The sequence below is a fragment of the Simochromis diagramma genome, unplaced genomic scaffold (assembly GCF_900408965.1).
Source record: "Simochromis diagramma unplaced genomic scaffold, fSimDia1.1 OVJJ01000304.1, whole genome shotgun sequence".
NCBI classification, from domain to species: Eukaryota; Metazoa; Chordata; class Actinopteri; order Cichliformes; family Cichlidae; genus Simochromis; species Simochromis diagramma.
The window spans coordinates 16,568,430-16,592,711 of NW_024387030.1; the positions used below are offsets into that span (position 1 = coordinate 16,568,430).

General features: G+C 41.7%; 2 protein-coding genes and 1 long non-coding RNA gene across 3 annotated transcripts; 2 read left to right on the top strand and 1 right to left on the bottom strand.

Moving 5' to 3' along the window:
• The first annotated feature begins 14,958 nt into the window (after positions 1-14,958).
• On the top strand, positions 14,959-16,073 carry LOC120740183 (nanos homolog 1-like). Its single transcript, XM_040042362.1, has one exon. The coding sequence runs from the start codon at positions 15,114-15,116 to the stop codon at positions 15,798-15,800; it is 687 nt and encodes a 228-aa protein (XP_039898296.1). The 5' UTR covers positions 14,959-15,113; the 3' UTR covers positions 15,801-16,073.
• A 3,673-nt stretch (positions 16,074-19,746) lies between these two features.
• On the top strand, positions 19,747-22,184 carry si:dkey-33c12.3 (uncharacterized protein LOC335380 homolog). The gene is made up of 3 exons (XM_040042348.1): positions 19,747-20,914; positions 21,371-21,495; positions 21,651-22,184. The coding sequence occupies exons 1-3, from the start codon at positions 19,907-19,909 to the stop codon at positions 21,709-21,711; spliced, it is 1,194 nt and encodes a 397-aa protein (XP_039898282.1). The 5' UTR covers positions 19,747-19,906; the 3' UTR covers positions 21,712-22,184.
• A 165-nt stretch (positions 22,185-22,349) lies between these two features.
• On the bottom strand, positions 22,350-24,261 carry LOC120740194. Its single transcript, XR_005697334.1, has 2 exons — positions 23,832-24,261; positions 22,350-23,401 (listed from the first exon to the last, which is right to left on the bottom strand). It is a non-coding gene; the product is annotated as an uncharacterized LOC120740194 (long non-coding RNA).
• Positions 24,262-24,282: the final 21 nt, after the last annotated feature.

Here is a 24,282-nt window from a genome sequence, read left to right on the forward strand (position 1 = left end):
TCCAAACTCTGTTTGATATCAGCCACTGTCCCTTTAAACCTTCTTGTTCATAACAGTAAAAAGCCAAAGAAATGGCTCTTAGCCAGGTACAAAGATACTGATACTCGAGATGCACCGATTATATCAGAATAACAATTTGGCTTAAACATTTCCCCCCTTGTGCTTGCAAACAAAAGTCTTTATGAAGTCTTTCAGCTATTCAGCATTTAGTCATAGCCAGATTAATGTGTCAGACTATGAATGCTAGCGGTATCCAACTACCCACTGCACTAAATGACATGCTCTTTCATTTCCTCTCCACCAGGGATGTCAAACCCATTTTTGATCTAAAGTGTGCCGGACCAGTGAAACTACATGATATCCATCCATGATAACCATTCACACTCTTCTTCACAAATGAGAATTACTGTGTGTCTGCGTAGTGAACTCACTGCAAAATCTAATTTCTATAGGTCGATAGTGTCATTTAATTGTTTAACTATTACTTAATTACTGTTGTAATTAGTGGTATGTCTTTATCAATAGGAAAACATGCAACACTTTTGAAAATAAAATGAGAAGTTTAAAATCTATGCACTCCAGATCTGTCTATGTGAGCAGGATTGGAGTCTTTGCTGGGCTAATTCCAGCCCCCGGGCCTTTTGTTTGACACCCTGCTCTACACCCTTATGAGCTTACTAAATTCATTATAAGTCACTATTCCAGAGTTTCAAAATGTTCCCAATAAAGTGTTTAATTCTGCATGAGCAACACAGTAAATAACTGGACACCATATTTGTGCCCCATTCCTAAACTTGGTTTAAAAAACTCTTAAGGGGCTTCCTGCTTTTGGATGTTTTGTGGGATTTATTCAGCGGGAATGATAAGGAATAACACGAGCCCAGATCAGTAAAAATGTAAAGTATATAGAATAAGAATAACATAGAATAAAGACATTATCTTTGGTATTAGTTAGAGCGATGATTATGTAACGCTGTTTCAGCTTCTTTGACAGATTTCAGGGTTGAACGTTACAGGAAGGACAAGTTAAGATAACACCTTTCTCAGTGAGGCCTCGCCGGCTGTTTACCTTTGTGTCCTCGCCCCTGCCGCCTACAACCGCGAGACACCTGTCCCTTTGTGTGGCACTTTACACACACACACGGTGTGCACACATATCCACTGAAACCTATGGGGGTTTCTGCCCAGTCATTTGGCACATTTTTGATGTTGAATCAAAAAAAAAAAAAAAAAGGCAAAATGAGCGAACGAGTAGGGAGAGGAGGGAGAGGGAGCAATCTAGGCTTTCCACTCCAGTGAAAGGCACTCTTTGTTGAGCACCCCCACGCACACACACACTCACACAACCATCCCTCCATTTCCACCTTTCAACCCCTCCCCTCTCTCCCCTCCAAAGCCTGGGTGGATTTTTCATTAAATGCTATCAGAAATGTGACTGGTCCTATTCATGGGCAGATGGAGGGCTGGCTGTGCGGCTGGAGACCAATGCCTTCACTGGAGAATGACAGGAATCTGGCCTGTAGGTGAAGATCCGGGCAGACTTTAAAGGACCCGATAAAGGAAGAATAAACAGCAGGAAGCTGCTCTTGTTTGCTTTTTATTTCCTCCTCACATTGCTATTTCCACTGTTATTTTTCTCTGTGTACGCAAGAGGTCCTTTTCCCAGTGCTTAATATGTTTGAAATATTCCTTCAGACTGACGTGTTCTCTCTCCGATTTTCTCCACTAAGTCCTCTTTTGTTTGCAGAGACAAGACAAACAACCTCACCTCTTTTACATTAAGTGGCAGGTCAGTGTTTTACTTGGCTCCTCCAAGTAAGACCTCCTCGTCCTCGCTTTCTTTTTTTCTCCTTTTAACGCTACTTAAGATTTAAGAGCACTCTCCCTAAACAAAACAACATATTGTCCCACTGTCGGCTCAGACAAACAAGGTGACTCGATCCATCCGCTGTTCATTTCTCACCAGAGGAAGCAGATGAACCTCTCATTATTGTTAGAGAGCGCTCGATTATGTCACATGACAATGGGAGGCAGCGGGTTGGAAGAAAACACAAACAATGATTTCCGCAACAGCAATTTAATCCTCCGCCGTTAAAACCTGACACAAAGTGGACAAAGGCGAAGAGGCTGGCACGAATAAACCCCAAATCTGAAGATTAAGAGGGGAAAAAAGGGGGGAATCTTTTGTGTAAAAAGGCCCTTTATCTGCTTTTGAAGTCGGTGAGACCTGCCAGCCCGTCCTCAGCTCCTCTTTGTAACCGGCCCCCATGTCCCACAGCAAACCACCGCCTCGCTTTCATCTGCCCGTCATCTTAGGGGGCAATTAATGCCATTCAGGTCTACACGCAGAGGGGAGAGAGAGAGAGCGAGGAAGAGGGTGGGAAAGATCATCTACTTGTTGAAGCAGGAACTTGACAACAGTTTAGTCTAGCCTAATTCGCTGCATATGAAGGAAGGCAAGGGAAGTTTCATGATCTGATCGAATTGCGCTCCCCTCTCCTCTCTCCTGTTTTTATCTATATTTGATTGGGGCTTCTGTTTACAGTGAAGCAGCGTGGAAGTCAGCCAGGCTGTTGCTTAATGAATATTTCACTGCCTCCACACAATAAGCCTCCCATGATAGCCCCGTGAATAAGGTCCCGCTCGGCTCTGCAATTCTGCCATGCAGTGTGCAATAACTCCGACTCGCGCTTGATGAAGCTGCGCGTGAGGAGAAGCCTCGGGTTTTACTGTTGACCTTTCTCGCTCTCTGCTGTAGTTCCTTTACTCTGGGGACTCCCACTGTTTCTCCTTTTGCTGCTCTAATGCAGTGGCCTGGGCCCCGGCGTCTCCGAGAGGCAGGGGAAATAAAGCCTCCATTTGCATTACGTAATTTCATGCATTATTCAGAGCTTCAGAGAATCATTTCACCTAGACAACTCCTCAGAGGGCAGTGAGGAGATAACTGTTAGTGACAGGACTGGCTCATGAAATGCAGTGGCTTAACCATGCAATCTGCAGATATTACCCTGCCCTCGATTGGAAATAGACACCGACACGCTTGCACAGATGCGCTCTTAGAGAAATACACACTGGCTCAGTTTCTCTTTCTTTCTTTGTTTTTTTTTAATCGCCGAGGAGGAACAAGTGATATCAGATGCACATTTTCCTGCTATAGCTGTTTTATGGTGTTGTTGATGTTTCAAGGGGATTTCAAAAACCATGGAAAACTACAAAAGAGATAAGCAGTGCTATCTTTTTCTTCTTCTTCATGAAAAGAAAGCACAAAAGAGGGAAGGATTTTGAATACTGTTAGATAATGATGTTCTATTTCTGCTCGGTGCAGCTCTTCTGCAGCCTATTATGCGGTAGCCTTGTCAAAACGGGGTGCATGTAAAGATTTTATTGTCGTAATCTGTCTTTTTTTAATAGGCCGCATTAGTTTGAAAGTGAAGCTCACAGCAGCAGTGAGTCCATCACGAGGCAAAAAAAGAGTGGAGACAAGCCAATTAGTGCAATCAAACAGCCACTGGAGCTCGCAGAGCAGGCTGGATAGCGGGGCTGCTCAGAGAAACTGGACATTGTTTCTTTATTGTGCGACGCTCACAACAGCACTGAACAGAGCCGCAGAAAGAGCTCGTAGCTCTGCAGTTATCACAGGCAGAAAACACTGCAGCACAACGCTGCTGAGACATAAAGCCTTCCCCTTCTAATCATAGACAATAGAGTGTATTTCATTAAGCCAGATAATGGTGTGTGCATTTCATTACCATAGATAACTAGGAATATTTAGATGAGGGATGAGGTGCTCATAAAGCGCCAGTTGGTAGCCATGGTAACCTGGATCTTGGCAAACAAAAGAGTCGGGTAGAAATGTTTGCTAGGGGAAGGAAAGAAAAGGGGAGAAAAGAGGGAAGGAGGCAGACAGCGAGGAACCTCGGAGCTAAACACGGTCCCAGGCCAAAGCAACCAAGCCGAACGCTTCCATGTTGTTTTTCCTTCCTCCTCTCTGAAAGAGACTCAGGTGACCGCCGTGATCCTCCCTTTGTTCTCAAAAGTTAAATATTCTTCTCTCTGTAGGATACCCTGGATAATTACATGCTAATGTAGCCGCGGGCCAAATAATAAACTTAATCACCCAAATGTGGAAATCAATGTGCGGTAAGAAAACCTACCCATCCATCGAGCTCCGCTTCTGTGGTTATTACAACCCCCACGTGCCCCGTTCGCACTGACAGTCAAACCTGACTTTATTTCGAGTGAATTTCAAATGGAGATGCTTTCAGACAATAAGAAGGGCCTTGGAGCCTAAATCAGTCCAAACCATGACCTTGACCTTGGGAGATGGTTTTTCATTCATCCTGTTTCAGGGCTGTCAGCTTGAGAACAAAAACCAGGATGGTTTATATTACTGTGGATGATGCTAAGGCAATAGAAATTCATTTCTTTTTGGCAGCGTGCAACATTAAGCTCTGCTCCACAGATGCGAGTCTATCATTGTTAATGTAGAAACATCATTTGGCAGCTCGAAAATTAAAGGTTGGAGTAAATGACAGCTCAATGCAGCTGATTTGGCACCGGCAAAATAAAACATTGATTACAGCCGCTCACATTTTTCATCATAAATTGCCCAGTCGAGCTTCTATACACTATAATTACAAGCTAAGTCACCACTGTTTCGAATAATTGAACAGATTAAAACATTCATTTTACGCCATCCTCTCACATATTCCTAAATGAACTTTTTTTTAAAATGTGGCATCAGAAAACACGTACAGGAAAACTGCTTTAGTTCTAGTTGTTTTGCCATTTTTAGTTACTGCTTTCATTTACAGTACTGTGCAAAAGTCTTGAGCCAAATCTCATTTCAATATTTCTTCCAATTAAATGTAAAAACAAACAATCTTGAGCAGTAGTTCTCCAGGTTCTCTGCACAAACAAAAGAAGTCGTCTCAGCTCCAAAAAGCAATCTACAGCAGATGAACAGCATCTGAAAGTCATGCACTTAAGAAACAGGAAAACATCCAGCAAAAACCAAGAGATTCATCTGAACTGCCTTCTACATCAAAGCCACATTGCAAATTGTCATACCACAGGACTTACACTGATACACTGTGATATTTTAGCACTTCTTCTCCACTCACCACTTTTCACTCCCCATGTATTTATACAGCATGTTGTATGGGACTAAAGTCACTAAAAGTCCAGGTCTAAGAAATACTGACTGTATATCAGTCTGAACCTGACACTCCTGTGACCAGAAACACTACAACAGATGATGCAGAAAAGAGAAAATAACTACACACCAGCTACACATGGAATTCAGCCATTAGGTGAAAGCAGATAGGACTCCATATGGTGGGCGATCATTTTCTTGTTACCCCAGCACTCCACATTGGCAGGAATGTAGCACCGCTGTCAGACCTAAAAAAAAAATCAGCTTTTTAAACATTTATTTATCCTGGGAGATCTTTTGGAGAGCATACTGAGTATGATTTCTCTAACACCCTGCCTCACATTCAGCTGCACTCATCCATATTTGGGGAGCCTGACTGCAACCTTGATCTGAAAAGCTTGAAGAGCAAATTCAGTTTTTGAGCTGCTATCTCTATTAACATTTTAAGATCTCATAAAAAAAAAGGATTTGCATTCTAAGTAGCCTCATCAGGATTATGCATGATTTTAAATTGTATTTAATATAAGACTGGAAATTAGTTTAGACTGAATATGAGTTTCCAGATATGACGCTATGTCATCAAAACTCACTTTATAAATAATATTCACTACTAGCCTTGAAAAACCCATCTGAAAATATGGGCTGTATGATGCACCAGCTTGCACAAGGAGTATTCCCCCATTGTGAAAAAGCAGGGAGGAACCATTGTGCTGAGATGAGAAAACGATTTTCTCAGATAAACATGGGAAACCAACATGAAGTCTGATATTTCCAGTTAAAACAGGAATGAAACCACAGGTGAAAACACACACACAAACCAAAATGAAGCCAGCCTGTGATAGTCAGTCATGATAATGTCGATTCCCCTGATGAAGTATGTGTGGGTGTGTTTGTAGCACCACACTCCAGTCTTGGCCCAGAGTAATAAGATCAGCCTGTTTGGGCCTGACAGGCTGAGCCTCTCTCAGGGTGGCCCATCTGGCCAGCGCCCAAGCCTCGGCGCCAGCCACCGGCTCTACTGTGCAGGGACCCATCTGTGGTCCTGTGTGGTATCGACCACAACACCACCAGGCCTGTTCTCATCTGCACATGGGTCCACCAGTCTGCATATACATGTGAGCTGCAGATGGGATCGTAGGTAAACTAACAGCAGCAAATTGCTCTTAGTGATTGTTTTAACCTGAGGTTTGATAAGTACAGCAGAAGAAGAAGAGGAAAAGAACAGTGAAAGGAAATTGGTAAATTTGAACCTCGAACTAGCATTAAGGTCACTAAAACATTTAAAGGTACATGCAGAAAGTCCAGCCTGCCATAGGTTTGAAGAACATGAGAAAGTATTCAAGATTACAAATTACAAGCTCCCACAACCCAAAGAACCCTAAAATGTCTGTGTACCTGACACCACAACAACACCACGCCCAGATGGATGATTCTGTAGATGTACCTACAGACAGGTGGATTTAATGTTGTGGTATATTTCCATACCATGAATAACTGTTTTCACATTTTATTTGAGTTGAGTTAAACAAGGGGTTTGTACCTCTTTAACTACTGAGATAAGCAAACTTTAGTAAAGTTAGTAGATAGAACTATTTTTGTTAAACAGCTGCTGACTGTGGCTTTATGTTCAACAGACAAAAAAAGAAGTTCTCTTTTGATCTTAGTTAAAGCAAGTAACTAAAAACGGTGTATTTGATGGTGTATTTTTTATTATTGGTGTCAAAACAACCAACCTGTTGGCATATCTGTACCACCTATAATGAAATCTGACATCAGGAAAAATCAGGTATTGATGTCAACTCCAAAACAACTTATTTTTGGATACATAATTTCACTCTTTGATATGTACAAAGGACCACTATTATGAACACAAAGACTAAATAAAAAAAAAAATACAAAGCTTCATCGAATTATATTCCCCTGCTTATGAATAGACAGCAAGAGAATAAACATGACTGGAGGTGTAGACAGACTGCATTCACAAACAATAAAAAAATATGTTAAAAACAAAACAACATCCTACTTTCTGTCTTTTTTATTTCATCAGACCACCTCCATCAGGTCCCAAACCTCCACCTCAATATAAAAGCTAGATCAAATGTGACTATGAAGTATCACATGATAGATGTACAAACCGAGAATGACTTTCCCATTCAGCTATTTAAGCCACAAACCCAAATGAACCCAAAGCTGTTCCCTTTAAGTTTACAGTTTCTTTGTAATTCAGTTTCAGGAAACCAAATGCAAGATGAGAGAGAGAGAGAGCCCTGACATGACAGCAGCTGCATAGCTGAAAGATCACAAGAGACAGCCGAGCGTGTGCTGATACGGCCAAGACACATCTGCCTCAGAGATCTAATGGTCTGGAGGTAGGAGGGTTTGAGTTCACTGCATTTTAGAGCTAAGCTAAAGGGTTTAAGCACGGAGCAAACAAAGGACAACACTTAACTTGCAATAAGCAGATAATCTCACAACTTCATACACAGTGCACTGAACTCACTTTTACTTTAACACTGTAGATGCATGCATATGGCATTGTTAGCGGTGTAACCAAATTTATGGATGTAATGGGAATATCACCAAAATACTGGACTAGCTAAACAGAATGATAGCGCTAAATGCCTGAAATAGTTTTGTATATCACCCCCCAGCTGTCAGTTCACTACACTGAGTGGGCAGCTTGAAACAGTCTGTGTTCACCATATGTCAAGATTTTGAAACTGGTAAAGGAAAACTCTGACCTGCTAGTTGTCCTAGGTAGGGAAATTTCTAGCATATTAATAGCAATACGCTGCAGACTATGATGGAAGTTTGTATGAAATTTCACAAAAAGCTATGCAAAAGCTCCTGAGGGTTTCTAGCCTGAACCAAAATGATAGACTTGGCTAACCAACTGCTTTTGCCACTGGCCAGTACACCAATTCAATTCAATTTTTCAGTTTAATTTATATAACACCACCCACAACATGAGTTACCTCAAGTGCTTTGTACTGTAAGGTAAAGACCCTTGAAAACCTCAACAATCAGACCACCCCTTGTGACCAAGCACTTGGCGACAGTGGGGAAAAAACAGGGGGCAGTTATCTGTTATCTCTGTGACCGGTTGGGGGTGAGGTGAGGGAAACAGGGCAAAACACATGCCATGGAAGAGAGACAGAGATTAATAATAATTAATGATTAAATGCAGATTGGTGTATAAACACTTAGGTGTCAACCATCATCAGCAAGGAAAGTGCAACACAGACAAGACTTATTATTGACTCTAGTTCAACTCTTTCTGAGGCATCAGTTATTCATTTTTTTTATTATCATGACTGTTTTAAAAGCTTTTTCTGAAAATTAATCTATGAGAAAAGTGTGAAACCAATATCTGTGCAGCTACTTTTTAAGTTTTAGGTCAATTGCGCTGACAATTTCTCTGCAGATCACCTCTGCAACTGAGGAATTCATTACTAAGACTTCAATCTCCACAGCACTGGAACCACAGGATATTAAACCTTTTACCTTTACAGTCTCACCATCTTATAGTGCTTTGTTACAAACCATTAAACTCAAGACGACTGCATTTATTTAAAGCATCGGTGGCCACAATGGCAATTAAAGCCCAGGCATTATGCTCCAACCATAAAATAGATGTAGATATCAGCATTGTTTTAGCGGAGGCTCTTTCTAGCCTGGCTAAAACGCTACAAACGGACTTCAATCACCACGCAGCCCACTCGCCTGGCTGCACAGTTTAAAAGCTTGACATGATGTGTGGGACAATGGTGGCTCTCGAATGCATTGTGAAAATCAGGGCCAATGGAATTTTCCCTGCATCATTAAAAAGGGATTGGCCTGCTCACTGCGTCCATGGAAGTGCCGTTAGTTAACCCAACAAAGGTGCTCTGGCTGGACCCTCAGAGATGAAGGGCATCGCAGGGGCTCAGTGAATCCACTTCTAATCCCCTCTGCCCCATTGTACCGATACACTCTAAGCCCTTTGACCACTTCCCGCTCTAATCTGCAGATTTGGGTGAGTTAAACAAGTTTCTGATCCATGCCCCACAACGTCCCTTCTTCTCTTCCTCTGCTCTCCTTGTGGTGACATGTTTCGTTACAGCCAGTGACCTCAGCAATGGTCCCTTATTTATATTTATATATATATATATATATATATATATATATATATATATATATATATTTAGGCAACTTTAAAATGGTAAATGGCCTCTATTTGTATAGCACTTTACTTAGTCCCTATGGACCCCAAAGCACTTTACACTACATTCACACACAGGTGATGGCAAACACAGCTGCCCTGGGGCACACCAACAGAGGCTGCCGGACACTGGCGCCACCTTGCCCTCTGACCACCAGTAGGCAACGGGTGAAGCGTCTTGCCCAAGGACACAACAACCGAGACTGTCCAAGCCAGGGCTCGAACTGGCAACCTTCCGATTACAAGACAAACTGCCAACTCTTGAGCCACCATCGCCCCATCATGGAAGGTACTTTGCAAAGCAGGCACAAAATGAAAAAGCTTCATCTGCCATTTTATATCATATTGTTGTTTTTACTTCATCTGCCTTTGTTTTTTATGTGGTGACATAGTAACACACTTTTGGCTTTTGGTCAGACAAAATTAGCCAACTGTAGGCTACACAATAGGGTTAAGCAAGCTATGATATGTTGCCAAACAAACCCTTAATTTCAATTCAATTTCAATTCAGTTTCATTTATACACCGTCAAATCCCAACAACAAGGTGCTTTATATTGTAAGGTAGACCCAACAATGATACATACAGAGAAAAACCTAACAATCATATGACCCCCCCCAATGAGCAAGCACTTTGGCGTCAGTGGGAAGGAAAAAGTCCCCTTTAATAGGAAGAAAACTCCAGCAGAACCAGGCTCAGAAAGAGGCGGCCATCTACAGAAATGACCTGGAATTAGCAATAATCCCAGCCTTTCTTTGAAGATGTGTAAAGTAAAAGAAGAAGAAAATTTGCTGATCTGCTGACTGTTTTATAATTTATCAATGAATCATTTTGCAATATCTGTATATAAAACAAAGAAACTGCCAAACTCCATTGGGATAAGGTGGAACCGTTGTAGGTTTGAGGTGTATGCCAGAGATATCGTTAATTTTAAAACACAATACATGGAACTGCTGATTAATTAGTCCAGCTCTCAATTTTAAGGAATGGATTTTAAAAAGTGTATCATGGACTCAGCTTTAAATAAAAAAAATGTCCACCAATCTCAAGGTGTACATGCAGATGAACAGTGCTTTCAGTCATACCACTTCAGCCATGTTGAGAGGGTATTAAGTACATGTGTGTGAATACGTGAATGCGTGCTGTTGAGGGGAATGGGTGGAGTCTTGGGGTAAGTAATAGCAGGCGGCATTCAGCGAGTTGGTGGTCGTGACAAAGCACTTGACAGGGCGAAAGACACCCCCTAATTTCAGGTTGACCTTGGCTTGTTTAGCGCTCCCTATTGCTGCTGGCGACATTGACACGTGTCTGGGGTTGGGCTGAATCTAGGAGCTGGGGGTCTTGGGGGTGTGTGCAGATGGATGACCATTAGGGGCGCAGGCTTATATTCCCACGAGAGGAGGCAGAGGTCAGGGATCAAAGCCCCAACTGATTCCCTACCCTAGTCTGTGTCTGGGGACAGACAGAGATTGGGAATGAAATGAAGCTCAGGCTGGCCACATTATGCAGTTTATGTAATTAATGCAGCGGCAGGAATGGCAGGGGTCGGCAGGAGCGGTGGGTGTTTGTGTGCATGTGTATGTTAGCATTGAAGGGAGTGTTGTGTGTGTCTCTTGTGCCAGGCTGCTGTAGCTTGCACAATGAAGCAGTGCAGCTGGCACGAGTTACACACACACCACCACACACATTCACACACACACAAACACACTAGAGTCTAGAGAGGTCTTTTAATTAACGGATTTGTTAATTTTCTATTCAACTTGACAGTGATGAATGGGGATGGAGCGGCTGCCCATCTCTACCTCGGCTGTAGAGCAGACAGAGCTGCCTGGGAGGCCTCTGGGTACCGTCATCTCACTCTGGAGCCGTATTTATGCATGAAGATTTTTTTTAACCCATTGCAAGCCAGAGTCCCTGCATTTATTGTAGCTTTATCTGTGTAAAACAAAGAAAAAAAAAACACTAGCTGTGGCTCGCACTCCGCAATGAGCCTGTGTGGAGGCCAAACAGGGCTGTGAAGTAAACACAGTTAAACAATGGCCACGTTTTATGTGAACAAAGCAACATTTGTTACTGCTGGTTGGCTACAATGGAAGTAGTGATTACTTATTGTTATCTTGGCCAGTTACCAGTTTAAGCTTATCATTCATTGTTTTCAAGTGACTCTTATTGCTTAAAATGTAAATGACACATTGAAACCTAGTAATTTACCACAGCATATTTCTTATCAATGACGTCCATTTAAACGCAAAATATAGCAGTAACAAAGGCAACGCCCCTTTGTGTTTTCCTTAGGAGCATATTGCATGTAAGAAAATCACATGTGCACAATGTTCGTTAATACGATAGGATATATCAGAGGTGACGATAACGTTTGATCGTATTACTTCTGCTCTGAAGTTGCACTTTACACTCACGTTCAAAGGTTTTTACTCCAAAAAACATAAATCAAGTACCGTAGGTTTATTCCATCTTTCAGAGAGCAGACCAGCACTGGGCTGCAACTATATTAAAGCTGCAGTAGATGACTACCAGTGATTTAAAATATGTTAGCTTCTCCTAAAGACGTAACATTTAAATCAACAATAAGAGCCACCTTGTTTTCTTTTGTCTTTGTGTGTGGGGTTTGCATGGCTTCACTGTGCCTGCTAGTGAAGCTGCTTCCTCCCACAGTAAAAGACATGCTCTGTGGTTAATTGGTGATTTCAAACTGGCTGTAGGTTTGGATGTGAGTGTGTGTGCTTGTCTCACTTTCTGTGTTGGCCCCATGACAGCTGGGATAGATTCTGGCAGCCCCGTAAGCTTAAGCTAAGAAAATGGATGCAGTTAACTGCACCATGACTTACTAACTAATCAAACATTTCTCTTCTTTACTGCTTTACTGTGTAAAGCACCTGTGAGCTGACCTGTCTTTTAAAAGGCTTTTTATAAATGAACTTGCCTATTCTCCTCTCATGCCAGAAACCTTTCTGCTGTTGCCATGCTTTCGAGTAGTGTGAGTCTGAAATGAAATCTTCTAATGTAAAAATAAATACATTTCATATTCATTATCAATACTTCCTTTGTTGCTGCCAAACACGTTTTGCATTAAGAATAATAAAGGGTAGGCCCAAAGCAGCAGAGCCACATGTCATATTGGCCCCCGTGCAATTTATCCATTGTGATATGGCAGCCATTCATCTTTTAAATGCTCTCTCATGATTTCCTTTGTGCATGCAGAGCTGGAGGTGACCTTGAAAAGAGACCATGTGGTGTATTCTGATGATAATTTATTCTCACATACAAGAAACTGTCTCGCTAACATGATTTTCTTCATGCTTTTGCGCCGTCTTACACTCACTGGAAACTTTTGCAGCAGCAGCGAATGTAATCGCTTTTAAAAGAAGCCTTCCCAGGATTTATAGGCCCGTGCAAATTTTGGATGCACGCATATTTTCTTGAAGATTTTGGCATGATTTAGAATGAAACTCACCCCCCCCCCCTTTTGTGACCCAAATACAGGTCTTATTCCACAATATATATTCCCAGCGGCTGAACATGAACCTATAAACAAGCACATTTATAAGGCGCACCAAAGTGGCTTACAAAACGACGCCGTTTCTGTTTTCCTGTAAACGAATCGCAGAATCATATCCACAGACTAAGTCTTAATCTGCAGCAGACCGTTACGGGTTTTATTTCATCAATGAAAACCACAGTCAGAAAATTAATCTGAGCTCCAATTTGAAAATATAAGACATGCAAATGACTTCTGTCTCAATTTTCACTGTCCTTAATATTTCACTTGAGGGTGTGACAAAAATAGTAACACTGTCATTGTCCCAGCAGTCGGGCCAGTTATCAAGCTCTTTTTTTGGGCGCCCTCCTTACAGGGCTTTGACTGACACACACACACACGCGCGCACACACACACACACAGATGTGGCACACTCCTTTTTAATGCATATTAATGAAGTTAAACGGCCTGCTACAGGGACGAGACAATGGAGCAGAGGAGGACTGGTTGTGAGCACCAAGCCGTGGGCTCAGGGGAAGCAGAACATGTGCAGCTTCATGCAGAAGTGACAGGTTCATCATCGGTGAAGGATGGAATCTGCTACAGTCGTCAAGCACAAGATGTTTTTTGTGTGTGCGCGCTTAAAGGTCACTGCTTCTTGAGGCGTTACATGACTATGTCCTACACTTTTTGAATTTTCCTAGTTCCACTATGTGGCACTCTTTTATTTTTTGTCTCTTCAGCTACTGATGTATCCCCAACTCATTCAAACTAGAAAGTTATTGTCATTAAAGTTGTATAAGGCACTGCAAAAAACAAACTTTTGGGACTTTTAGTCTAAGGAACAAGCATTAAATCAATTCCCATATGCCCATATGCACAAAAGAGGTTTTGGTTGCTGTAGCGATTCCTCTATCCATATTGGTTATAAGACTCATTCATAATGTGATTCCAGTATGAGATATGGTAGGACAAAGTCTAATATGACCTATTCTTTAAGACACATCATAATCTATTGTTCAGGGCTTGTGACCTCCCTCCCTCCCTAAATCAAAGAGTTCCTACTTGTGACACCTTGTGACAGTTTTGGCATCTTTGTGACTTTTGCTTTTCAGGCTACGTTATATTGATATTAACAAGCCTCGATTCACAAGATGAAGATTAAAAAAGAAGCTAAACAAATATCTTATTTAATGTAATCAAAAGTGCAATAGAGCGCAGATGGAAAATTCAACCCTCCTGCCACGGTTCTGTGGCTGTGGAGACAAATCTGAGAAAATAAGTCAAGTCTGCTGTGCTGAATTGAGTCTTTAAGAATGAAAATATAAGCATGTATCATTCAAATGTAAGGCGGTTTGTCGATTGGTGTGACACAAACAAGGCAAGATTATTCTTATGACTCTTGTGTTGTCCTCGGGATTCCCATATACTTGTTTGCCATTCACCCAGGGGTCATTTTTTGACCCGAGGACAACACAAGGGTTAAATATGATGCTGGTCTGAGCAGCACTGTTATTAAAAACCAACCAACTACACAAATCCAGTTTGACAAATATCACAATATCTGCATGGATAACAACTTCACCAGGCTGCACTGTAAATCTTTGATCAGAAAGACCATTCACACTGTTTAGAACCACAATCTGTACTCTCGGTGTGAACTGCTACCATCGGGAGGATGATACAGAATTCTGCAGAGCAGAATGATTTTTTAAGAACTCCTTTGACCCTCTATCACGTAAAATTTTAAAAAGCAGCTTAGAAAAAGTTGAGGAAACAAAAAATACACTGGAAGACAGGTCAAATCCACTCTGATCTATCTATCTATCTATCTATCTATACTAAAAAGCGAAGGGGGGAAAGTAAATTGACAATATGTCATAAAACCAGTCACATCTTGAGTTCAACAGAGTAACAGCTGATTTCTTTCAAACCCAACCAACAGGGTAGCTTACTTTCTTTTAACACAAAGAGATTTCGGTGCTAATCGTCATATTATGGGAGGGGAAATGAGTTCCTAGCTCAGTCACTCCCTGCTCTGTAGACCCTCCTATGGGGCCACAGAGAAAATCAACTTGAACCAAACCACGCCCCCGTGTTTTATTCTGGGCAACTTAACAGCGCCTGCATGCTCAATGTTCTGCAAAGTAGACCCAGCAGGAGCAGAGAGAGGAACCCTCCACTGGATCCTCATGCTGACAGCCATCCAATCCAAAACGCCTATTCACTAGTGTGGACGTTAAACTGTGCGGCTCTGACAGGATGGATTTCTTAGACCGCGGTTACCTGGACGCGCGGTCTCCTTATGATTACACCTTTAATTTTTGGAACGACTACCTCGGGCTGTCGACACTTGTCGCCAAAAATAAGATCAACAGTCCGCCCTTCAGCCCTAACTCTATAACCGAGTCTCTTAAAGCGACTTTGGGACTGGAGGACGATTCCCCGGTTTGCTCCTGCGTAATTGGGCACGGCAGGGACACCAACGACGGACCCTTGGACTGCTACTGCGCGGCCCCGAGCTCCCCGCCAATCTCCATCTATGATCTCAAAGAGCGCATCTCGCTTCTCAGGCCATACGAACACCTCGCTAGTGATTCGCAGCTGGGGGACAGAGATTCCCCCTCGTACAAGGGAAGCTTCTCTGGCTTCGACCTGCTCGCCATGGACCGAAGACGCAAACAGGCTCAGAGGGGCAAACCGGAGCCCAAAGTGTGCGTCTTCTGTCGGAATAACGGCGCACCAGAGGAAGTTTACGGCACCCATATCCTGAAGACAGTGGACGGCAGAGTGCTTTGCCCCATCCTCCGGGCGTACACCTGCCCCCTCTGCAGTGCCAACGGTGACAATGCGCACACCATCAAGTACTGCCCGCTTTCTAAAGACCAACCGAGCCAGAGAGTGGCAAAGGGGGGCAGAGCGATTGGCAAACGGCTGAAAATCTTCTGAGCGAGCAGATGAAGTTAATGACGTTTGAGTGGCACTGGCTGAAATTACTAATGTCTGTGGCAGTAAAATCGCTCCATTTGACGCACAAGACAAGTCTGGAAAAAGAAAGAAACGATCTGAAGAAATAAGATTTCTATTCTTTTTTTTCTTTTTGTACATGTAACAGCTTCATTTCCAATGTTTCTGTCTATACTGTAACTGTGGGCACATAGTTTACACTTGGACGCACTGCGCGTAATATAACCCCCAGCACTCTTTAAAGACTTGGTGATTTAAAAAAATGAACCAAAGTACTGTACAGATCGACCTGTGAATGATCGCCTTCATGCTATAATCAGAAGTTGCTGTGTTTCAAGTAACGCAGTGCCAGTGCAAACAGCCCAGCAGTCAGCGGGCTGCTCTTGCCAACATAAATGAATATGCAGCACTCCTGATATGAGGTGAATGTTTAGTCCCACAGCCCATTGGCCCCATGGATGTAAGAAGTGTGTCAGGCCGTGCAAGAGATGCAAGAGCTACTTCTTTATGTCCTGCACATGTTTTTTCTCCCTTCCTTGAGATCTATGTTTTCTACCAAAGGAATACACTTTTTGTATTGCAACTTAGCCTAAAGGTAAATTTCTGTAGTTTATACGTCGCTCATGTCTGATATTCTTTATGTGATTTCGTGTAAATAGGTATCTTACACATTTCAAGTGAATGTAAAACACTGGAGGTGAGATCTGACTTTCATTTCTGTCATATAGTTCAAGTACACACACTGACTTGTTTTTGTTTTGTTTCTTTAAACGTGGAAATGTGCACCTGCAATTCTTGTAAACGTACAAACGATTTTAGCAATGAAAAGCCTGACATTCCAAAGTCTATCTGTCAACTAAAATGTTTTATGTACTTATTTTTACCTTATGTACCACTGGGAAATATATTCGCTGTAAATGACCTCTGAATAAACATGGGATTTGCAGATTTCTTTGACTGTACGAGACTCGCTGACACGATCATGATTATGGTAGCTGTAGGCAGAGCCTGCAGCAGGTGATGACAGCATCTTAAGTTGAGCGTATGCTGTCAAAGGTAAGTGGGGAAATACATTTATTCACAAAACTATTTCATCTGGAACCATCTACAGCTGCCACACTGGCATGCAGTGCAACTGCGCCACCTAGTGCTCAAAGCCTTGAACGCTTGAATGCAGATATCACTAAAAACGTCTTTAGACAAAACTTTAAGTCATTCTTTCTCTTTTTATTTTTTGAATTTAGGGTCTATGTGTCTCTTTTAAAGTCCGCTCTGGTTGATAACATTTTTTTAAGCGCTGATCTTATTACAGAAACCCCCTAAAATCTTCATTCAGATGAGTATGTTATTGTTTTCACATCCGCCAAGTAGGTCATGTGACCGGCTCAGTTTTCTGCCTGAGCATCTTTTTATTCATAGAAATTGTAAAAAAACAAAACAAAAAACAAAATAATAAAATAAAAAATAAAATCGGAGTTTCAAGTTTTGATCCAGGAATTTTTTAAGGGATTTATTATCGTCATGAGATGAGGTAAAATTATATATTATCTTATATGTACATGTAATATCGTCACAAATACATTAAATTAAAAAAAAACCCCAAAAAACTGAAAGACGTTGTCTTGATGTTCTCAAGAAAATATTCCCAGCTCATCTGGATCCAGATATCCTACTGAATAAGGACTGGATCTAAGTTCATGTGTGGTGTGGAGGAATGCACTCTAGGACTGGTCTTTATTGCTTAAGTGATAACTTTAGTTCAGGTGTGGAAGGGTGAATTCCATATTTAAAGTGATAACTTTAAATATGGAATTCACCCTTCCACACCTGGGGGCGCATGTGATATCATGTCATGGTTGAGGAAGCAGATAATATCACTTCACCCTCCACTGGTCACGGCAGATGGTTGGACGTCCCTGAGCCTGGTTCTGCTTGAGGTGTCTTCCTGTTAAATAAGAGATTTTCCTTCCCACTGTTGCCAAGTGTTTGCTCGTTTGATTATTATGTTTTCTTCTTTCTAGCTCTTTACCTTACAAAAACACTTAGAGGCGACTGTTGTTGTGACAACTGAATTATATAATATCCTTAATGGCTGTGTTCAAACATCTCAGTGAGACATGACAGGACACAGAAACAAAAGCAGCATAAGGAGTCTGTTATTAAATGGTTTACATTTTAAAGCCTTATGTTTTCTTCTAAATCAAGACTATATTTTGTTCAGGATTATTCACAGACCCTTTTAGCCGAGAGCATTTTCATTGCAAAGAATTACAGCTGGTATTTGGCAGAAACTCCTAAATAAAACTTGTGCAGTAAAAGTCTATAGATTTCTGTAATAACTGTCACATATTTTATGAAAGATATTGGCAGTAACATTTTTGATATATAATGTTGTTTTTACGAATCAATTTGAATTGAGCTAACGCACTGACCACAGCAGAGACTTAGAAATTTAACACATTTTGCTTCTCTCTAATATAATAACACTTATGCATTTCACACAGAAATATGTAAAACAACAATCCAATAGCCTCTATTAGGGACTACAGTAAACTACAACGTTACCAATAATGTTACTTCCATGCGGTCTAAAGGCCGAATGCTGCCACCTAGTGGCACCGTGTAGCTTATCAGTGTTTTTTAAGGTTTAAGTTAAAATGTGATGTTTAAAATACTCATAAAAGCACCAAAAAAAAAAAATAGTTTTTCTGCCTAATAAAAAAAAAAACCTTTAATATAAGCAATAAAGTATGGCACTTCATTCTCAAAATGTTTTGTGAGTATCTTGCCTTTCACAGGACGCTGGATGGATTCTCAAAGTTGTAACAGAGTTGTCTTTTTTTTTAAATGTTTTGCAGACCTTGCTGACATCTGTAGAAACATTTGCTGTGAAAAACAGAGTAAAGTGTTTTCTTTAATGGCCAATAAACATGAGCAGGAATTGTAACCATTCGCTAGATCAGCCTGATGCCTCTTTTTAAGTAAATACTAGGGCTGATTAGGCATAAACTCTGACTCATCTCTGAGTGTTAAACAGCCGGAGGGTTTCTGTGTGTCAGCACATACAGATACTGTAGCACTTTCTTCTTCAGTGGTGTCTCCCACACACACTGTCAGAGTCAGGACAGCTGAAGAACATCCCTGACTCATCAGTTTGCATTAATTAGATCAAACAGATATGTCTAAAGACACTCTGGAAATAAAAGCAGTATAAGGGTAATTGTAGGAGGGTGTATATCTACCAAAGAGCTTTCACAGCAACAGCACAGATGGCAGTTAAGAAAGACGACAATCTAGAGGAAACGTGAATAAGTAATTGTTTGTTAAATATCTCAAAAAGCAATAAACCAACAATGAACCATGTGTTCAGTTCCTATTATTATTATTTTTTTAAATGTAGTACACGTCGACCACAAATCCATCTGATGTCATCTATGTATTCATCTCTGTAGTAATGATTAAATATTGTTCCCTGGAGCATTAAATGCTTTAAATGCCTGTCTGTTCCTTATGGTATATGCCCTTATTCTGTCTATTACTAGTACTATTGATTTTCTCTGACTGGGTTGGGGAGAAGTCTTTGTTTCAAGTCATTTTCATATGTTCTATCCCAGGTTTCTTTTATATTTAATCTAAGCAAGTACCCTGCTTGATAATGCAATTGAGCCTGTGCTGAGTGTATAAAGTAAAATACCACCTTTGGGAATTTATAGAGGGATAACAATGATTGATTTCAATGCTATTTTGGAGCACATTAAATAAAAATCTGCCCTACTGCACATTCACTGCCTGCTGTGGCTGAAAGTGAATCTCCAAACCAAGCTGCTCTCGCTTCACTGCAGCAGCCTGCTATTGGCCTGGTGAATGCTGACAGCGCTGATGTTTCTCTGTGTTGGAGGGGGGGAGCAACGTGACTCTATAAAAGCTCAGGATCTGCAGCATCACTGAACTGGTGCAGTGCAAAAGCGCTCACTCATCCACACCGATGGTGTGCAGAACAAGGGGGACATAAAAAAAAAAACCTTCTGAAACATACATTTCCTTTTCTTAAACAAACAAACAAAAAAAATCCACAACAAAACTTCATCATGAGCTACGATTCCTTCTTCTCCACCCGCCGCCCTTGGGACAGCTACAAAGGCTCCCGAACCACCACCAAATCCTCCGTGTCTTCATCTCTCTACCCTTCTTCACGAGCTCCTCCATCTGGTAAGAGAATCCTAAGGACCTCCTCCTCTTCCTTTCCAGATGGATCTCAGAGGATGAACCTGGCTCAAGCCAGCTCTCTAAACACAGAGCTGCTGGGCCTGCGCTCCCAGGAGAGGGCACAGCTTGTGGACCTGAATGATCGATTCGCCACCTACATTGAGAAGGTGAGGCACCTCGAGCTGCAGAACCGAGCCCTACTGGCTGAACTAGATGCGCTGAGGAGGCGGCAGAACGATCCGTCCCGTCTGCAGGCGCTCTATGAAGGTGAGGCACGGAGTTTGAGGGCCATGATTGACTCAGAGAATGGGGAGAAGATGAGGATGGAGGCAGAGAAGGACTACCTGCGCGATGTGTATGAGCAGATGAAGGAGCGCTATGAGGAGGAGGCACAGCGGCGCATGGATGCCGAGGAGGCCCTGCAGAGGGCCAAAGAGGAGGCGAGCAGGGCCGTTGTCTACAACTGTGATGCAGAAGCCACTGTGGCCTCCCTGTGCGATGAGATGGTGTTCCTGAAGAAAGTCTTTGCAGAGGAGCAAGCAGAGCTGCAGGCCCAGCTGCAGGTGGCCAACATCAGCATAGACATGGAGGTGTCCCGGCCTGATCTGTCCACCGCGCTGCGAGACATCAGGGCTCAGTACGAGCGGCTGGCGCACAAGAACATGCAGGCCGCCGAGGAGTGGTACCAGAGCAAGTTTGCAAGCGTGGCAGAGATGGCCAGCAAAAACAACGAGGCCGTGCACGCCATCCGGGAGGAGACCATGGAGTACCGGAGACTGCTCCAGTCCCGCTCCTCGGAGATCGAGGCACTCCGGAATGTCATCGACTCCCTGAATAAGCAACTGGAAGATCTGGAAGAAACACAGGCGAAGGAGGTGGAAAAGTACCAGGTGAGGCAAAGAACCAGGGAAATTAGAGCCTGCATAGGGAGAATGGAGCTCAGCCTTATTCTCCAACATGCATTTTAGTTTCAGACTTACAGCCTTCTTCCTTTGGCTATTTTTAGAGTCTTTCTTCTGAAATAGTGCTGCAGAGAACTGAAAAGATGGTGTTTACATGGTTAACCAGCACAGCTCAGAAAGCAGCAAGAAGAAATAAAGTTTCTTTCATCTACAGGATGACATGTAGATATATTCTCTGCAGCAGCTAACCCTCCCCGTGCTCTACTGCACAGCAGGAAATAATGACAGGCTCACAGTGCAGGTGAACGTCTGCAAAGTTAAAGTCGAAACAAACTGGGAGAGCACACCAAAGCAGCTACTCTTGCTTACCATTGCCCTGCTTGAAGCAGACTGTTGCTAACTGTGACACTTAAACTGAGCTGAAGTGGTTTTTTACTTTTACAGATGAGGATAAGTGAGCTGGAGCGCAATATTGCTGAAGCTAAGCAGGAGATGGCGCGCTACCTGAGAGAGTACCAAGACCTTCTCAATGTGAAGATGGCCCTTGACATTGAAATAGCAGCATACAGGTGACACACACCCTTCTTCCTGCTCATCTACACCAACAGTGTTTGTTTTCAGTAAATTTTCATGATCTTTTTTCTTACTTTATCTTAATTTGTCTTACTTCAGCTATATATGAAGACATAAACAGTAAACAATCTGTTTTCCTTTACTTTCACAGGAAACTCCTGGAGGGGGAGGAGATTCGTCTGGCGTACCCTTCCCTTCCTGCTCTAAATTAAAACCCTAAATGCCACCGACCCTGGCATAAATCGAGTATATCTTCTTACCCGTTCATCTTTAAGCTGAACATCCTGAGAATTCCTCCCTAACATGACCTCTCTCCCTCTTTCATGCTCTTCCCTTCGCTTTCCCCGCAAAATTTATTTCATCTTTACCCAAAAAATCCCAAACTACAAATCAAAGCTCACCTTTCTCAAGACCGCTGTGCCCTTGTGCTAAACAAGAGGTCCACCAGAAGTCCCCCTTCTTCTACACACATTCTGACACTACACATCAAGTAGAAGGCAAACTGCGAAGGGCAGAGTGGCTGCACTGCATTAGTTACACGTCTGCGTTGGACAGCAGCGTTGTTTTGGTGGAGTTCCTCTCAGTCAGACACGTATGACATTCAAGACAACAGTAGAGTAAACCATCTGACCTTTCCGAACCCTCGTTGTGCAAACACCTGACCAATTGTTTGTTAACGAGGATGTAAAAAACCCAACCTATAACTCTCAGTGCTTGGATTTTATATGTGTTTGAGCTGATTTTCCTCAAGGAACTCTTCCAATCAATGAATGTCCTGCATCCCTGGTTTTGTAGTAGTAGTAGTTGTATTAGTAGTCAGTGAACCAGTAACCTTAAAATTTTCTTTTCATTATGTTATCGACTCATTTGTGTCCTTTTTAGTTTGTCTTCCTCTGCATTGACGTCTACACAAAAGCTGTAAGCAACAAATCAGAGTGAATTTGGGCCTTCCTACTTTTCAGCAAAAACCAATCTGGACATTTAAATGCTGCAGAAGACTAATTGTTACTGGTTCCACCTTATGATCATGTACTGTGTCTTTGAGTCTAACTACACTAGATTTGTTTTGTCCTGTAAGTTCATTCCCAGCTAACCAGTGAAGCCGAAAGATAACTGCAGGAGCTCCTTGTTGTTCGTCTGCTGATCGTAGATCTATGTGGTGCTTTACATCTGTGAAAGTAATACAAAGTCTGCACCTGTAACTGGTGTACCTGTAACAGCCGGCAACAAGCTGAATAAACATATAACTCACCTGCAGCACGTGTCATATTTTTTAGTTTCATTTCACACCTTTAAAGATGTTTAGGAGACAAAAAGCTAAAGCACACACCCTGACATCAATGCAGCCTAATTTTAGCTTCAGATGCAAGTTAATAAACTTACCTGTTAGCAGTTGAATGACACCTTCTAATGTCCAAAATACATATTAAAGGTAAAAAACTTTTAATCACCAATTTACAAAGCTCAACATCATGCCTTAGTAACACAAATGTGTCCAAAATAATGTCTCATTCAATCATATTTGGGGTTTTGTCAAATATTAAAGACATTCTGGGAAATTAGAAAATAAAATGTGCAGGAATGATAAAATAATTGCAACTACCATTTGATACCTGAGACCAGGTTTGTTTTTTTTATTTGTGTTTAAGGCTGCTGTAAATATCCTACTTGAAAATCCCATATAACAGTAACAATGGTGCCATTTTGCTGTTTAAGATTGCATTCCCACACAGTTTCTTTTTACTTACAGCGCTCAATGTCACCGACCGACACACAGCGGCACTGCACCATTTCCCATCATTCCATGCTGCTGGTAAGGCGTCTCTACCTGTAATGTGTTGATATATTGCCTCAGCAGGATCATCAGTCACCGGTCTGACATCAGGCGTCAAGCTGCTCAACCTTGAAAGAAAGAAGAAGAATCACGAAGACAACAAATGTATACATACAGCTATATTTCCTCTTAAGTGGGCTGAACTAATGAAGCTATTGCCTAAAAAGCTTTCAAAATACACATCAAAATTTGTTTCTTTCAATGTAAAGAAGCTTAACTACACATTTAATCTCTCAGATCTTTTTAAAGGTGTAAATTCAATAATACTTCCTGCAGTAAATTAAAGAAACATGTCAGCTGGGCTTACACTTTAAAGGAAATAAAGAAATGTAGGACAATTATTTGTGAATTCACAGAAACAATTCCATTACTTTTTAACAACTAGGAATTTCCATTGTAAATAGTGAACAGGAAGGAACGTTTCTGTTATTAAAATGAATACCACGAACAGAAAAACTAATTTTCCTGTAATTAACCTTTATCCAGTAGTCTACTTACTCTGGTGTATGACAGGTCATAAGTTATCTCTTCTTCAGTAAAAACACTAAAACCAAAAATTTAAAATACAGTTTAAAGTTCACCATAAATGGCCTCCTCCTCTGAAAGTTCCACATTTTCCACAGAGCTATCCACGGGCCGGACTGGACCCTTTTTGTCCATTTGACACCCCCTCTGATTTATAATTATTCACAATTCTTAATTGAAATACTCCACAAACGTGAAATTATTATCCCACTGAAAATGTCAATCCGACAGATATCAATAAAATAATATAAAATATTTTTCGTAGAAATGGCTTTACTCTTGTGTCTCACGTTTAATATATTTAGAAAACAGCGTGTATTAAGCTGTTTAACCTAGTTTGTTATCTTGATAACTATTGATAGCTTATTCTGTATCTAACTAACCTTTGCTAACCTCCAGGAGGCAGTCAAGCATGCGCAGCTCG

Excerpts from the sequence above, each read along its gene's own strand:
- LOC120740183 (XM_040042362.1), top strand. The coding sequence starts at position 15,114 with ATGGATTTCTTAGACCGCGGTTACCTGGACGCGCGGTCTCCTTATGAT.
- si:dkey-33c12.3 (XM_040042348.1), top strand. The coding sequence starts at position 19,907 with ATGAGCTACGATTCCTTCTTCTCCACCCGCCGCCCTTGGGACAGCTAC. Across the intron at positions 20,915-21,370 it reads AGGAGGTGGAAAAGTACCAG|ATGAGGATAAGTGAGCTGGA; the intron begins GTGAGGCAAAGA and ends TTACTTTTACAG. Across the intron at positions 21,496-21,650 it reads ATTGAAATAGCAGCATACAG|GAAACTCCTGGAGGGGGAGG; the intron begins GTGACACACACC and ends TTACTTTCACAG.